This window comes from Stegodyphus dumicola, chromosome X1 (genome assembly GCF_044657685.1).
Source record: "Stegodyphus dumicola isolate Sdum_Otavi_A_Nest chromosome X1, ASM4465768v1".
Classification (NCBI taxonomy): domain Eukaryota; kingdom Metazoa; phylum Arthropoda; class Arachnida; order Araneae; family Eresidae; genus Stegodyphus; species Stegodyphus dumicola.
Window position 1 is genome coordinate 154,940,090 of NC_140780.1, and position 18,431 is coordinate 154,958,520.

The 18,431-nt window shown below is 30.2% G+C and overlaps 1 protein-coding gene across 2 annotated transcripts in view; it reads right to left on the reverse strand.

Moving 5' to 3' along the window:
- Positions 1–366: 366 nt before the first annotated feature.
- LOC118180902 (uncharacterized) overlaps positions 367–18,431 on the reverse strand; it is a 113,650-nt gene continuing 95,585 nt past the window's right edge. The window contains exons 20-21 of one of the 2 annotated variants that reach the window (XM_085807926.1): positions 13,952–14,094; positions 367–13,302 (exon numbers count right to left, since the gene is read on the reverse strand). In XM_085807926.1, coding sequence (XP_085664052.1) covers positions 13,988–14,094 — 107 coding nt within the window. In that variant the 3' untranslated portion in view covers positions 367–13,302; positions 13,952–13,987. Of the gene's footprint in view, positions 14,095–18,431 lie in introns of both variants that reach the window. The other variant, XM_035349978.2, reaches the window with a different exon arrangement.

Below are 18,431 nucleotides of genomic sequence, written 5' to 3' on the forward strand. Positions count from 1 at the left end.
ATTACCATCTTTTGGGGTAGTGATGGTAATGTTTTTGTATAACGATTTTAGTATGACTTCTGCTTAGTTCTTTCCTGATTGATTTTTGCTTTTACATTTTCCATAACTTGAGGTTTCAATCACTGTGGTATATGTTCTTACACTCATTGAGTCAGTGATCCTTACATCTCATTAACTGGAAGGTTCCAATGAGCCAATAATGCTAAGTTAAGATCAGCATGATCTGTTTGAGCTTTAATATTTGCATTGCCATCCAAACATTAAGCTAATGCAGATGGTACAAACTGTCACATTTCTAAACCCTAATTTCATTAAACTTACTTCAAATTATTAATGAATTTTGCTTAAAAATTACAGTGGAAAACAAACAGTTTGAAACAAAAGATTTATTTATATTTTTACAAATATGGTACAGCCACCAAAGAAGTAAATACCATACAGTTAGTTTACAATCTAGAAAATTCCAACGAAGCAATTTTAATACTGCAGGGGAAAAATTTGAAACAAATCTAAAATTAGTACTTTCAAACTAAGTTTAATCTTCATTCTCACATAAATTCTTCCCAGACACTAAAATTTTTAATACCAGAAGGGTGGTGGTAGTACGTTCAAGCAATTTAAAAGACATCTAAATACATTCTCAGACAAAAGGCCAGTTCGAACTGGTTCTTTCAGAAATGCTAGCAAAAAGAATGAATAAATGTAATAGGACTTGTTGAATATATGAAATATGTACTTCATGCAGCATAGTGATTTTTCCATTGTAAAACTTTATACAGTGCAGAAATACATAATATTAATTAACATATCCCCCTTTATCTCAAATCTGCAATGCTATACTTACTATGAAAAAAAAAATGAAATTGCTACTGATTAGAAAATAATAAGTACTCTATCTCAAATTATGAACAAGCTTTCGTATGATGAATATAATTGTATATTTTTAAGCTTGCGTGATTCATATAGGTTTAAAAAGATACTGTTAACAAGACATCCTGATTCCCCCCCCCAAAAAAAAAAAAAAGGAGTACTCTTAAAATGAACTTTCTTACAGCAATGCTGCTTCCTTTCCAAGAATCTCAACCTTGTTCTTTTAATTACCATTTAAAGTACTCCAACAGCAGTATTTCTTAAGATATAATAGACTTTCCAAATTCTGATAAGAATTTATGCATTCTCACTTGAGTTCCCATTAAAATTATAATAAGGTAAGGACAAAATAAAATTCTTATCATAGAAATTAGAGAAGGAATAATACTGATGATCAGCTTTTAGAGTTATAATTAATTATATCAGGGCTGGCTGATAATATATGGTGCAAATTTTAAACTTAATTTTGTGTTCATTAGCACTTAATTTTTTTCCTTAATACAGTGTTCATTAACACTATGAATTCAGAAAAGAAGAACATGAAAAAAAAAAAATTATCTCTGGTGTCTTGTTCTGGTGAAAATGTCTGAAGAGATACTTCATTAATATTTCAACTAGAATAAGACAGAAATTCAAATTATTCCTAATAAAATATAAAATATCACCACCATTCTGGTCTTGAGTCTGGAATAACAAACTGTATTTTTTTAAAACTTAAAATCATTTGAAACTGTAAAACATGCAGTTATTAGCCTTAATTAAAACCCATCATATACTAATAAATTGTTTTACAATATGATATATTGTAAAAAAATTAATAAATAATAATAAATTTTTACATTATATGAATAAAAATATATTAGCCACTTAAGCTATAATCTATCAGCATTTGTCAGAATGTAAAATGAAAGTGTTGCCACTTTAGAAAAAAGTTACATATGTTACATCTGGAAGCTTAACAAGATTAAAGACATTATGCATATGTTTAAAGATAAACTCAATTCATATCATTTTTAATGCCCTAAATACTTCAAGTATTTCAAACTTTTAGAGAAATTTTTCATTATCAAGATGATGAAATTTATACATAAAATATATATACATTTTAAAAACTAACTAGACAAGAACAAATGTAACAAGACAAGCACAAATACCAATAGCGAATCATTTGGAAATAAGAAAATGTTACATTTTGGTATATAAAACCAAGACTTAGTACATGAAACTTAATACCGCAAAAATATACATAAAATCAAAGTAAAATAATAATCAGGTATACACTTATATATCTACCTGTACATTTTTCTGATTACAAAGTATTACAAGCATTAGGAATATAATATTCAAATCCAAGTTTTAAAATCTGAAATTGCAGATGAATATCCTGATAAGAATTCATGCTATCTCACTTGAGTTTACAAAATTAGTAGTTTAAAAATCAGTAGTAGTAGCAATTTGTTACAGACGACAGTTGCAGGTATGGCATTTTTAACAGAAAAAGACTAAGAAGAATTCCACCTCTGCTAGATGGATGCCACTGATTAAAGCCTAAAATCTGACACAAACTATTTGTCTGACAGTACATGGCTGAAATACAAGATACCTCAAATACTGAACTTATTATGAAACTAAGCTAAGCATTTAATATAATTACAGAAAAAGTATCTAAAAAATTACTGAGTTTATCTAATTAAAAGTTAAAGACTGCATGTAAGTTTCAAGCATTGTGGATTTTGCTAGATCATGTTTATAACATCAGTAATTTTGTAACAAACTGAATTCTGCAATTAAACATTTCATAGCTCAGATATCCATAGTTAAAATAATCATAAGTTATTAACAAATGATTGCTTTGTATTACAAGACTGTAAGAGATTCAGCTCCACTTTAAAAGTTGACTTCTTAAAAAAAGAGAGAGACTTAATGAAACATAATAATCCATGTGTTAATTGGAAGAGAATAGCAGAATGAACAAAGACTAAATACTCCTTTATTTTCCAAATGAAAAATAATTATTGTAAAAAGTGTGATTAGGAAAGTTCCAAAACTAAATTATCAGGTACATGAATAATTGTTAGCTTTTTATATATTTCCTTATCAATCTGCTAATAACTAGTGGGTAAAACCACTGAAAACTGAAATTTCCATTCACAGTTCGCATCCCAGCAGCAAAATAAGCTAATTGTGTAGTAATTTTAGAATTTTATGTCATACAGCTTAAACATGATTTAGTTTTTAGCAAACCTTCTGGGAAGGCATCTCTTTTACATAGGTTGGCTAATTAACTGATTAAATGTAAAGCACACAAGGCTATTCTCTACATGCAAAAAAAAGTCCTCATCCATTTAGCTAATGTCTTTTCAATAATTTTGAGGCAGATATTATATACCTTTATCAATTTCTTGCAGAAATTCCACTTTTTGTTTAATGGACAATGAAACATGCCTATGCTTTGTAGATCATGTTGCAGCTCCAGAGTTAGAAACTCTTTTCAACATAATCGAAAGTTCAAACTTTAATTTACATAAAATTCCTGTAACAAAAGCCAGCAAAGAAATAATAAGCTGGATCAAATCAGAAAGTTAAAGAACAGCACAATCTGCTATATTAAACTGAAATTCCTCGGAATTTCTATAGCCTAGCTTAATAGCATCCGCTATACATTGCTGGCTATGTATTATGAGATTGATGACTAAAGACAAGTTGTTCCGCAAAATTTGTCTTGCTTTTGTCGCGCACTGTGATAATTAAGCCTGAATTGTATTAGTTATTTATTGTACTTACGTTTTTTTCTTGCACATGCTTAAGGCTTATCTGAGACCTGAATAAATAAATTCCCATGTATACATACTTAAGCTTATCACAGGCCGGTGCTAGATTTCTTGCCCCTTGATGCAGTCTCTGCATGACCTAAATTCTGCTACCAAGTCCCTAAGTTCTAAATTTTTCACGCCTCTAAATTTTGTGTCTCAGTACTTTCCCTAAATTCTAAAAGTTTTGTCATCCCTTAATTTTGTTGCTCGGTGCTTCTATAAATTCCAAAAATTTCGTCTTCTCTAAATTCTGCCGCCTGGCCATATGAGCTCTGGTGTCGGTTCTGGGTTAATGTGAATAATAAATGTTATTCTTAATTCAAAAAGCACTAAATGTAGAAAATTTTGCTATATTATTCCTCATCAACATTTCTTAGTGAATTTAACTTAAATCTATAATCATTTTATTATTATTATTATTATTTTTAGTACATACAATTCACTGTCTAGAGTGTGACAAGCACACCCAAGACAAATACATGAAAAAGAACAAAGTTTAAAATTTGGAACATAATTTGATCAGCTAGAAAAAGTCAAACAGTCTGAAGATCTTGAAACTTCTTTCTTGCCTGTCAATATCTGTCACATAGATGTCCAGTCTCTTAAGGGCATTTCTTACGATAAGAAGCATCCATAACAGTGTCTCTCCTACATAATGTGACTTAGTTGCAAAGTTAGGGGACGAAAAGATGCCAGATCTAAATAAATGACTCACAAGGTAGTCATGTTCAGTCTCTAACCGAAAGGTTGCAACAACGATTCGTCTTGGGGCAGTAGGTATTTTTAAAAGAGAATACCTCCAATACTGTTCTTTAATTTCCTCTGCTTGCCTGGATTGAAAGTCATTATTCACGTGTTCTTTTATTACTCAATACTTGCATATATTGAACTGGAATTGGTAATCATTGCCAAGCATAATGTCAACATAAAAGGTTACCATACTCTTTGTTATTCAATTAGGCATCGCTTCATTACTCAAGTTGCCTTCTGAAGATAAATATGTGGGGGCAAAAGCAGAGCATAATAAATAATAATTTGCCAAGTTGGCAAAAGGGATATAAAATACTAGTAGATGTAAAATCAACTGTTTCTACGTAGAATGTTTCGGTTTCAGATATATGCCAAGCAGATACGCAGCTATGGTGCCAAATTACTGATCACATAAATTTATGCTAAAATGACTGTTTCTTCAATAATGAGGTATTTTATTTAGTGCTTAAAGGAAGCTAAGAATCGGGCTCTCCACATGCTTTATTATGGGAAGAAGAAACCAAATGCACATGGGTAAAGCTTACAAAAAGATTCCTTAAAAAAGAAAAAGGTTGTTGGTGGCTTTGAGGTCCCGATTTTAAGTCATTCCGGACATTGTATATCCAGATCTCAAACTTTGTACTGCATTTATTTAACAATATAATCTAGAATAATTCAAAAAAAATCTAGAAGATCAGTTGCTTCTTTACATTTTTATGGTGTTTAAGACTCAAAAACATACTCATACATTACTTGTTTTCTAATACGGATTCTTTATTCACCAAGCAAGAGAATTCAGTTAGAGTTACTTATATCATAACACCAGGTTTTAAAAGTTAGTGCCTGTTTCTTTAGAATGTGAATATTTAAGACTGTAATGTCTACAGTATATTCTGAGAATATGTAAGAAAATATACATGCATCAGGTAGTCTGCAGTTAATAAATAAAATTTTGATAACCTTTGTTGGAAAAGATAATATAGAACGAACATATTTGAAATCAAAACCTATTATTAACAAGAAGAAACATGACTATTCACTCCCAACTAAACATTTGTTACTGTTTTCAGTGTCACACAGCGTCTATTTGAAATTAAAAGCTACTGCTGCTCTACAATGGTTAAATAGTAATAAAAAATATATATGGCTTATTATGAGCCCAAATTCTGCCACCTTAAATTAATAAATTTACCCTTTAAAAAATAATAACTACTGAATGTACACTTCCTTTAACATTTTCAATTTTTGATAAAAAAAATTATGGAAAATGAAAATAGAAACTTAAAGAGTTCAGTGTCACACAGCATCTATTTGAAATTAAAAGCTATTGCTGCTCTACAATGGTTAAATAGTAATACAAAAATATGCATACCTTAAATTAACTAATTTACCCTTTAAAAAATAATAACCACTGAATGTAAACTTCCTTTGACATTTTCAATTTTTGATAAAAAAAAAATGATGGAAAATGAAAATAGAAACTTAAAGAGTTGATATAAAGTATTTGCAAAACTGTGTTTCTATGGGTTGAAGTGATCTGTAATGATTTCTGTGATTAAATTTTATTAAATATTTTTTCCAGTTATGAAACTGTTAACAGTCATAATCAAATTTCAAATGAATCATTTTCCAGCTTATTCTTCCAAAATTGATCATTTTAATGAAACCTTGAATTTTATCATTTGAAGTAAATATACTGTGAATTTTTTCATAGAAGAGACAAGTTGAAATCAGTTAATTTCCCAAAATTATCAGATGATACATAGCACAGCCTTGATAGCCATACGTCATTAAAAAAAAAAGAGCAGCAAGATCAGATTTTTGCTCAGTTAAAAATAAAACAATTTTGTCATTTAATAACAATAATCTCTTTAAACTTCACCCTCTTGACATTCATTTTACTTCTACTTGTAGTAAATTTTTATATACAGGGCCCATGTCTTTACAAAGCATTTGAAAATAAATGGCTGCTAAGGCCTGGCTTTCAAAAAAGTTCGTAATTTTAACAGCATCCTAAGCAAAATATTTAATTCATTGCTAATTTTTTTCCTGCAAGGGTCTTTTGATGAATCAGCTAATTTGTAAAGTTACATGATCATTATTATCATTGATTTTGCACCATCTGTGGAAACTCTAGAGTAGTTTTCTATTTTAAACCATCAGTTTTCAAAAAGTCATCAGCTTTATTATATGTGTCTTCAACTCTTGTATGGTGTTCCAAAGAATGACAAAATTAAAATTTTATTTTATAAATGTTTCCGCTATATACTAATAATGTGTTTGAACTATCATTTGTTATTGCAAAGTTTGGGTTTTCTTAAAAGCTAGCAATAAGTTGCTCAAATCCCTAATTGCTAATTTCGGAAGCTCTATTGCTGACAGTGTCATCAGACAAGGGAATTTCCTGAATATGATCACCATTTTAGTAGCAGCAGGTAATCATGTCCACTGTGGAATGATTTCTTTTATTTTTTACAATCAGATATGAAACTTTGTATGACATAATATTTTTTGCAAACAATCATAAATTTCTCAAAATATTATTTGCTTTGTTTGAAAATTTGAAGAGTTGTCCAAAATAATACTCTTTGGGTTTATTACATCTGACAGATGCTTAGATTCAAGATCCCTGTATAATTTTGATAGTTACATACTCTCCACAGCTAAAATGTTCTTGCAAATTAAATGAAGTTGTTCATTACCATCACAGTTGTTGAAAGTGAAGCTAAATTATAGAAATCTTTAAATATTTTCTTTTCTTCATCTTACATGTTGCTTTCTGACTACTAGATCCTCTTTGAAGACATTTAAGAGCATTTATATTCTGATCATTAGCTTTGTTACTCAAGTTTGCACATTCATCCATTGGTTAATAAAATATCTCTTATAATAATTATTCAAATAAGTGCCAACCTTACCTGAGTAAAACAATAAAATACTGCATCTTTCTTTCAAGTTACACACTTTGTGCAATGAACTATGCTGGAAAAGTGTTATCACTTTTACACTAGTTGCCAAGAGCACTGATCTTATTCTCGGCATGTCTGCTTGACACAGAATATTACACACTGCATCTGTAGCCTATTTAGATATTTGAAATTAAGTTATATACTGATATTGCAATGCAACACTGCAATTTTTATCCACTTATTGACCTTTTTATATATGTAAATTATTTCATAGCTCAATTTGGCCACTATTTGCAATATACAGAAAATGCAATACTTTAAATTAAAGTTGAAGAAGCGACTGCAACTAACGTTTTTCTAAATTCATGCACCTGAACAAAATTTTTGCCATCTTAATATTTCGCTTTGCAACCCCCATTTGACAGTACAGCCCACAACTTAAGAAACAATTTCTTAATAATTAGAAGCTTATGAAAACAAATAATAAAATAAGTAATTATACAAATTTAGCATTTAAATACAGATCTTTATGTGCAGACCTGAAAAGACATGCCATTCAGAAGGCTAACTTTCTGAAATTTATTTGAAAGAGGACATTTTTTAAAAGCTTCTGAATATTTTTGTAGATTATATTTTTAAAAAGTGCAATTTACTGCTTTGAGTAATAGTTTACATGAATATTCGATGCACAAATCAAGTACTAAATGCTGCATTTACAATTTTTTTATTTTATTTTATTCAATTATATTACATATCTGTAGAATATACTTTGACCCTATGGCAGTTGTGAGATTAAGCAATATTTTCTTCCCAAATACATCTGATATCTGTCAGTTGTAAATATGTAATGGAAGCTGTGCTCATTTGTGCCCACTGCAATGCATAATTGGAATGTGAGCTGAGCCCATTTATGACCATCAAAACATTAAGACATTATCCTGAATACTTCATATTTTAAAATGGTTGCATTAATTTTAACATCGTAAACAAAACTAGACAGCCACATTTGCTGCTAAATTTAATTTCACAAATTTGTTATATCTTTTTCACCTGTTTTTATTATTTTATTATTCCATGAATTTCCGAATTATCCCAAGTTCTAGTTGGTCACAAAATATATTATTCTGTGTGCATTCAGTACCTGTCTCTTTTTGTGCATAATGGCTCTGAGGTTCAGTCTGCAGGCATGCAAAGGAGGTCTGACAGACTGAAAACCAGTCCATAATTTTTGTGGCCTGCTATATCAACCTTTGCAGATTTATTACAGCTAAAATGTATTTTATTTATGTAAGATCATACATCTAGAGTTTTTATTGTTTAGTTGAAATGTTCTTTTCCTATAAGTTTATTACTTTCTTTGAAGTTTTCCTGTAACTTTATTACTTTCTTTGAAGTTTTCCTATAACTTTATTACTTTCTTTGAAGTTTCCTTATAAGTTTATTACTTTCTTTTCTTTGTTTATTACTTTCTGGTGAAGATTTCAGCACCCATTTACCACTTTCATTCAAATCATTAATGTTTTGTGCATTTATTACATTCAAAATATATTTTATTTATGTAAGATTCACTTCTGAAATTAAGTTACTTTTTCAAGTGAAATACTTTTCCTATAATCTCACTTTCTCTCCCTGCTCACTTTCAGCACTCATTTATTGCTGATTTTAATTCAAATTATTCAATCTTTGGTTCACTAACTATAGCACAAAATTTATTTAATCCATATAAATACTGCACATTAAAATTATTTTTATTAAAATCCTTTTTTTAAAACTGAAAGATATTCATTTTCTGTCACTCAATGTCTTTCTTTCCCTGTTTACTTTTTCAATCAATGTAGAAATATAAGTATCTCTTTCAACTGAGATTTTGTTTACACTAATTTTGTTATTAGTTTATAATATTTTTGTTATTGTCATTAGTTTATTCTAGTTTTGGTTCAGCTTGGAGAAAAATTCCATTCATTTTGTTTTATATTTTAAATTTTTTAAAGATTTTTAATCATAAAGTTTCTAGCTTAATTATGCCTTAAGTAATTACAGTCAAAAGTCTTTAATCTGGATGTCCATAATCTGGAATGATCTATAATACGGACCTCAGAGCTACAAACTTTCTGCGCTACGCCTTAAGTAATTACAGTCAAAAGTCTTTAATCTGGATGTCCATAATCTGGAATGATCTATAATACGGACCTCAGAGCTACAAACTTTCTGCGCATGCATGAACGCATGATGCAATTACACATGCACATAACCTTTATGCATGCGCATAATACGTTTACGCATGCACGTTTAATGTATAATGGACGGTATAAGCTAAGCTAAAATTATCTATTTCAGTTAATGTTGCAGATTGTGTTGTTCCTTAATCTTCTAATTGGATCTGGCTTATTATTTTTTGCAGACTGTTAGAGCAATTTTATAAAAGTAAGCATGAATTTTCAATTATGTTAAAAAGAATTTCCGATTCTGGAGCTGCCAAAGGATCTACAAAGCGAAAGCACGTTTCGATGTCCATCAAACAAAAAGTGGAATTGCTGCAAAAAATGGATAAAGGCATATCCTTTGTTTCTCTAACCATTCTGAAATCTGTTTATCAATTTCACGCTGCTCTGCGGGGAAGAAGGACGTTGGGGCGCACAATGAACTGGAAGTTGATCTGTCAACACTATCCTTATCTTCAGGGCAGTTGTTTTTATTTTATACAGCTTATAATTCCTTACTAAATGTAGTATTTCATCTCGATATACTCCGTCTTTGATATGATTTAAATCAAATTCCTCGTCATCATAAATATCACGAGTACACATCAAATAGTTTTCTGGTTGCAATTTTCTAATTTTGACTCTGCGTAATGTATGCTTTACATATGCGCACGTTGAAAGAAATGTTTAATAAAGTAAACAAATAAATATTAAGCCTTTTTTTTTTGTAAATTTTGATACCCTTTAGATTATAATTGCTTTTTATTTCATAAATTACGGTTTCATATTTTTAATTTTATAATTTCTGCATGCCATCTTACCAGATTTAAACTGATGATCTATAATCCGGAAAAACCAATAATCCGGAATCGCCGAAGTCCCGACGAGTCTGGATTAAAGACTTTTGACTGTATATTCATGTGTTATGAAAACAGAAGACATATATTTCCATCTCCTTGATTCAAAATATTCCACAGATCATCATAAGATCATCATTGTTTTTTATCCCTTCATTATTTCTTTCTGCATCTTTCAAAAGTATCATCTGATATTCCAATTTTAACAAATTTCTGAATTTTTTTTTACAGAGGATGCTTCCCATAAGCTTCGGTCTTAGTCCCTGCAGTTGTTGGACTCGTTAAATTTAGTAGGTTGCTATTTAATTGCAAGTCATGAACTGTACCCAATATCCTTCAAGGATTTCTATTCTGGATCTGAACAACAATAGCAGCCACTACTCTTGTTCAGATCTTTCAAACCTCCGAAAATTTCTGCACAATATAGACAGCTGATAAAAAAATTAAATTCTTTCTGATGCTGAAATTGCATCCCACATATTGGAAAATAAAAATTTCAGTGATTCAGATGGTGAAAGCAGAGGTGAAGATCTTCCTGACAGTCAATAACAATTACAAAGGCCTTTTCTAGTCTTGATAAATTTAAGGGATTCTAAGAATTTAACTGTAGTTTTAAAACACAAAATACTGAAAGCTCAAAGCATTTAATTTTAACTCATAATAAAAAAAAAAGCAATATTAAAACTTCTTTATCTTCTAAATAATTAAAAATTTTGGATTTTACATAACATAAGGTTCACTTTCATGACAGAATCCATAACAACTTACATACTGGGTGTACACAAAAGTTTTCGTATTTTTTAATGAAAGAATTCTCTTATATTTGCAACAGAATGCATTAACTGGCTCTCAGTCTACAATATTTTCCCCATTACTGTTTATATCAGATAATTTGGGACGAAGTAACTTCCTTTCTCCCTCCTTCACTGTGGAAAGCTTTCATAATCAGCAAAAGTATTTTCCACATTGTCATACTGTTGTTCCTGGAGAAAACTGTATAATGACCAAAAGAGGTAGTATCAGTTGGATAAATATCTTTTGATATGATTATGCCTTATTGCTTCCTACATCATATTCACACAAAAGACTATCTGATATGCTTCTTTTGGATCTTCAAATATTTTGTCACAGACTTTTCATTTAAAAACAATATTTAGCGCAAAATATAAAACAATCCCATACTGCCCAGCCACTAACTAATGAGCACAGAAAAAAATTTCTAAGGTCCGATATATAACCAGAATATAAACACAAAAACTTTTCCTAACATCCAACAGAAACTTACCAGATATTTGAAGAAACACATAATACAATATATGACCACACAAACTTCTAAAAATTTACACTGAATTCTTAGATCTTCTGGTCAAATATTGCCCAAGAATTTTAGAATATTACATTTTGAAATACTGATGACATGAAACATAATCTTAAAACAGATAGTTAAGTTTTTTTACAATTTCTGGTTTCTCGTATTAAAATATTTCTTTTTTCGAAACAGATCTGAATTTAATTTTAAAACATTATACATCAATCTAAGCTTAAAGCTAAGGGAGCTAAGTTTCATTATGAGAAAATAATATATGCATCTTATTAAAATAACAGGAAAAATAATTATTTAATAACATTAATTTTCAAAACAAGTCAAGAACTTAAGATCAACTGATGACTTTGATAATCATGCCTAATATGTAAGAATCCATTTAAATTTCTTTAACAAGAAGGAAAAAAATTATTATTACATTAAATGAGCATATATTACAGAACAGATGAAATATTAAAAAACTACAGTTTACACAACAAATTTTATCCTCAATAAATATTTTAGACAATTAAAGTTGATTCCCTGATGTAAGAAGAAAAAAGTGATGATAAACATTTTGTTTGACATTTAAAAAAAAATTCTAACATGAAAGTGCAAAGCAACAAAAACAGCAATATTCAACTGAAGAAAAATCTCTTGCCAGCAAAAGCAAATAAAAAAATATATAATTTTAAATAAACAAACACAAATTAATATAATTGATATTTAAATAATATCAAAATATAAATTCATTATTTTTCGAATACATTTGCCAATGTAAGCTCTTCACAATGTATATTTTTGTACAGTAAGCATCTATAAAATTTATATACAAAATAAATTGTGAAATTTCACATTTTTATACATGATACACTAACACCGACAGGTATTGAATTCAACAATGCCTCAATTCAATACATATCAGTAACATTTACAAGTAAAAGGCAGCTAGTTTTTTTTCCAAATAGAATAGGAAGCATTTTAAACAGAAAATTACTTTATTCATATATTATACTGATACATAAGTTTATAAAAGTTATATTTAAAAAAAATGTTATAAGTATATCAAAATTTTGCTGCCTTATTAATACAGTACAATGTCCGAAATCCCGACATCCAATATCTGGAATGCTTTAAAATACAGACTCCAAGATTACTAGCAACCTCTTTTCCATGCAAGTGAAAGCTTGGGCATTCAACATTTTTTATTATAAAACTTGTGGAAAGTACCTATTCATAATTTCAATTCAGCACTGATGCCAACCTGGCAAAACATTATTTATTATTTTTTCATTCATCACTGCTTAATTATCACACACTGTGGCTTGAGAAATGACTCATGCAGTGAGGTATAAAATGAAGACAATATAACAGCAGATTTTCATTGTGATAACAATGCTCAATCAATCAACTAATGGACGATGAAATCTGTAGCATGGTTCTAAATCCAGAAAATTTCGCTAGCAATATTGAAAAAAGTGACAGAGAAGTTGTTGATAACAAAAATGTTTTGACTGATAATTTAGTGGGAATTCTTGATGTGGCAATTAGAGGACTTGAACAATGGAACTTTGCAACTGAACGAGAAATTACATCTATCTATAGAATTAAACAGAAAGTATAAGCATAAAAATTGAAGCTAATTAAACTACTTACATTGAAAGAAAAGTTTAATAGGACAAACAAACAAATACTGAGGGGGTTTTGTTAAGTTTGATTCACTTCAGGTCATGTTTCATTATTTCATAAACCGCTATTTCATATTTTTAATTTTTAAATTTCCACATCACCTTACTAGATTTTAACTGACAATATAATACCTGTAAAAATCCCAAATCCAGGATTGCTGAAGTCGTGATAAGTCAGGATCTTGGACTGTGTATTGTAGGTATTTTTATATAGAAATTTATTTAACTCACAGGGTCAGAGACACCATACCTATTCTGCCTCAGTTTTATATTAAACTGGTAGCATTAACATAACATAAATAGGATACTAGATAGTTTTAATGAATACAGAAATGTCCAAACAGCTAAATTAAAACAAAATATTTAATATATGTTCATAAAAATAGATTTGGTAATAGAATGCAATATGTATCTTATAAAAATGCATCTTTGAATAAGATTTACTCTATAAAACAGTTTGTATATGTTAAATACAGTAATTCACACAAATTTCTTAAAAACTTTTCTATATAAAATATAATTTAATATATTAAGAGCTTTAAATTTTTCTTCTCATTTACCTTTAAGGCACAGAAAAGTTCAACTAGAGAAGTCTATCAAGAAGATGGCTCACAATTCATGTCTTTAGACTTCATTTCTGTCCCATCAAATGAGACATCAACCCTTTGTAGAGTTTCCATTACCTGAAGCATTTCTTCATCTCCTACACATATAAAATGAAAATGAATTATAAAAAGATAACTATATTATATTTACATGAACAAAAATATACAAATCATATTCCAGAATGCACAGCTTCATAATTCTCTTGAGCATGCAGTCAAAACATTTATTTTGATTAGTAGTTTGTTGAGGAAAAACATTTAATCACAAGAAGTATTGTAACCATTTTCTAATTTAACATTTTCTAATTTAATATTATTATTTAAATAATTGATAAAAAATCTTGTACATGATAAAATAAAGAAGTTATTTTATGCAGCTCTTCAGACGGGGAGAAAACTGATTTATATAATGCAGAATATTAAACAAAAACATCTTCATTTTGAAGTTTCAATCATTTCAAGTGAAACTATTGGTATAAAAATTTCCAACTCACATCTATAAAAATTTTAGACATAGCTCGATAATAAATTGAATTTCACACCATTATAAGTGTTGTTTTACCTTTAAAAGAAATTAAAACCATGCCAAGAGCATTACATTGTACATTAATAAAGCATCATCATAAATCTTTTAGATATATTGTTATAGAGAAAGTAATAAACATTTTATGTTATTCAGAGTTTGAAAAGATATGCCCTCAGTCAAAGTTTGAAAGTACCTATCATTAGTATGATTATTAATCTTTTACAAAATAACTGATTGTTGATTAAAATAAGATTTTTCATGTTTCTTTTCAAAATGGAACACAATAAGGTACAAAACACTACTTACTGTGTACATTTGAATGCAGTAGTACTGCTACACAAACTAGAAGAAACACCTAAGATGTTAATAGTGACATCATTTACAACCATAATGAACATTACTGGATTGAAGATTTCAGTTCAACTAATTATGACCTCAGAGATCATCTGATATCTATCAGACCAAAAGAGGCAAAGAATGACCATATGGCAGCTAAGAAAGAAACTGATCCCAGAATATCAAGTTTTGAAATGGCCATCACACTAGGGAGTGCAGCACACTGCTATAACAAACCACATGCATGTACTCAGCGCAAAAAACGGGGGTATTCTATATCTCCTGTTCTACTGGGCCTATTGACAAATTTCAAATTGAGTTTTTCATGTCTCAAAAGTGTGACTTAGGATATATATTAGATTTATATCAAGCATTGTTCAAACATAGGTATTTTGACACAAAATCGGACTTTTTTTTAAATAAGCAACATTAACTGAAATAGATAATTAGATAATTTTAGCTTAGCTTATGCCGCCCGTTATACATTAACCCTTTGACGCGCGGTGGTCATGCCCTGAAACCATCATTTTCCGAATTTTTCCCCTCCTCTTTTTTCCGAAATTTTTGAGTGAAAATGAATTGATTACTGATCTTTTACATCTAAATAACACAAAATGACCTTAGAATCATATATGTTTTAGGTATTAATACTTCAGTTCGGATGCCTTTTAAAATTTGTTTTCGATGAGACAAAATCACTTCCTTTTATTAATATAAACAACTTTAAATTTCAAAAGTTAGTCATCGCACATCATGATTTCTATCATAAACAATAAAAAATTGCAGTAATTAAACTGCATATATAAAAAAAAAACCTCTATATGTATGGCATTTGCTATGTGGTTTCAGGGCGCGACCACTGCGCAACTAGAGCATTGTGTCACAATGCTTACAATCCTCTAGAGGCTCGGTGGTCGCGCATTGAAACCACTGGCGTTTGCTTCTCAATGGCGTTCGCTTGCTTTTCAAATAGGAATGTTTATTTTTGCCCGGATATAGATAAAAAGGGCTTTGAAACCACAGAGTTATTTTATTACTAAACAATACATGCACCTGCCCAGTATAAAGGTCTTTATTTTCCAAATACTTTTCTCTGACATCAACACACTTGCTCCCCAAGCTAGTATTGTGATTTTATAAATTATTTCCTGTGGTTTAAATTTAATGTACTAAATATACTTTGCTATAATTAAAAATAGAAATTGCATAAAAGTTTTATTTAAATGAAAAACATTTTCTGAATATTTTGGGACAAAATACGAACAAAATAAGTATGAATGGGAAACGAACGATCCGTACAAAGCCAAAAAGACCAAGCCCCCCACCCATTAACATAAAAAACCACAAATTTCATGTGCCAGATGAAAAGAAACTAAATAACGCTGGACATTTATCAGTGAAATTTAAATCCAGGCAGTGTACATTTTGTAGCACAATGAAGAAACCTCATAGAACAAGATGTATGTGTGAAACGTGCAGTGTGGGTCTATGCATGTACCAAAGAGACAAACATGCTTTGAACAGTGTCACAAAAAAAATTTGTTCTTTGAAATTAAATAAAAAACCACTGAGTTCTTTTTTATCCTTATTTTATTGAGTTTTTAATCCATTTATCCAAATGTAGTTATTATGTAGGTACTTATATTTTCACTGCTATAAAAAAATTACATAAATGCTTATTTTTAAATTTTTTCTGATGATTTACTTTGTAAAATAATGCAAAAAAATTATATATAATGCAATTCTTACATACATTTTTTTAAAATCCGTAAATTTCGTCATTTATTAGAAATGCGCGCGGAAAATGGCAAGTTTTTTCTCCCTACTACATCAGTAAGTTTCAAAGTCCTAGATGCGCGGTGGTTTCACAGCACGACCACCACCCACAGAACAATAGGCAAGAGTAGATTTTTTTTAATTCATATATTATTTGTCTCTAGGATCATAATATTCAATTTCTAGAGTTTTTAGTTAAAAAATTATAAAAATAATATTGCACGCGTTAAAGGGTTAAACACGCAAGCGTAAACTTATTATACACATGCGTAAATGCATATGTGCATGCATAAAGGTATTATGCGCATGCGTTTACGCATGCGCAGGAAGTTTGTAGCTTTGATGTTCGGATTATAGATCATTCCGGATCAAAGACTTTTGACTGTACTAGCAGCAGCACCATGCATACTTATACGCATTTTTTTTTCTGACTAGCAAAAATAAAAAAAAAGAAAATAAGACTTTATAGGAAGCCTATGGAATATTCTCCTAATCTGGAATATAATAATCATTTCCAGTATGCTCAAGGAGCTATGAAGTGGAAATCACATTTCCTAAAAGTAGCCTAGCATGAATTATATATGCCTAATTTCTTAGACCTTTTTATCTGACCCATGTAACTACTCACTGTTTATCCATGTATTCCAGTTACTTGTCCTAATACTTTCTCAACTAGGCCCATGGATTTAACATGTTAGAGAAGATGATATAAATTAGATCATAGCTTTACAGTATATGATCTCTATAAGAGCATCAAAACATGGATATAATCTTATAAGAGCATCAAAACACACACATAATCTTGACTGACAGTTGGAATACAAGTTCTATTAGACTTGCCCCCAAAAAAATGTAGGAACATCAAAACCTGCTGAATTAGGCCTGTATCTATGAGTAATGAAATAATTAGGATATCTGTTGCCCCTGAATGCATGTTTGATATGCAGTTAAGAAACGAAGAATGGAGCAAAACTTTTTCAATGGCTAGGCACTTGCTTGAAAGCACTCATTGGAAATGACTGAATCCATCAGTCTTTAAACCATCTCACAACAAAGAACACTACCTACGTTGTAGGATTCAAAAGTTCCTGGACCGAGTCTATAACGTAAAAAGTTTTTGCAGCAGTGCGACTACGAGGACGTTTTTGTGTTACTACATTCTCATCCTTAAAAGTTGTTTATCCCAAATCATGTGGTCGAATGCTCACGGCTACAGTGCCTTTTTGTAAGCAGGTGCATTTAGTAAATGGCGATATATGGTATCAGTTGAGCAGAGAATCAATATCAAGTTTTGTGTTCACTCGAGAAAGAGTGTTACAGAGACTTTCGAAATGTTGAAGCATGTGTACAGAAATGAAATGTTGTCAAGAATGCAAGTTTTTGAGTGGCATCGTCGTTTCAGAAAAGGCAGGGAAAGTGCCGAAGACGAAGAATGGTGTGGCCGGCCCCTTGACTTCACGCACGGATGAAAACACCAAAAAGGTGTCTGCGGCAGTGCGCACAAACAGGCAGCAAACAATTTGCTAAATAGCAGAATACATTAGGATATCATGGCAGGCCACAGGTCAGCAGTTACTTACCAAGGATCTTAATATGCATAGCGTATGTCAACACATTGTTCCCTGCATGTTAAAACATAGACCAAAAGGGAATTCGAATGGAAATGGGAGACTTTGTCTCGGCTGTTGGCAAAGATCCTTCCCTACTTGGCAGAATTGTTACTGGAGACAAGAAATGGTGTTTTTTTGGTGGGGTAGGACCCGCAAACCAAGAGACCTCTGCCAACATGGAAATCAC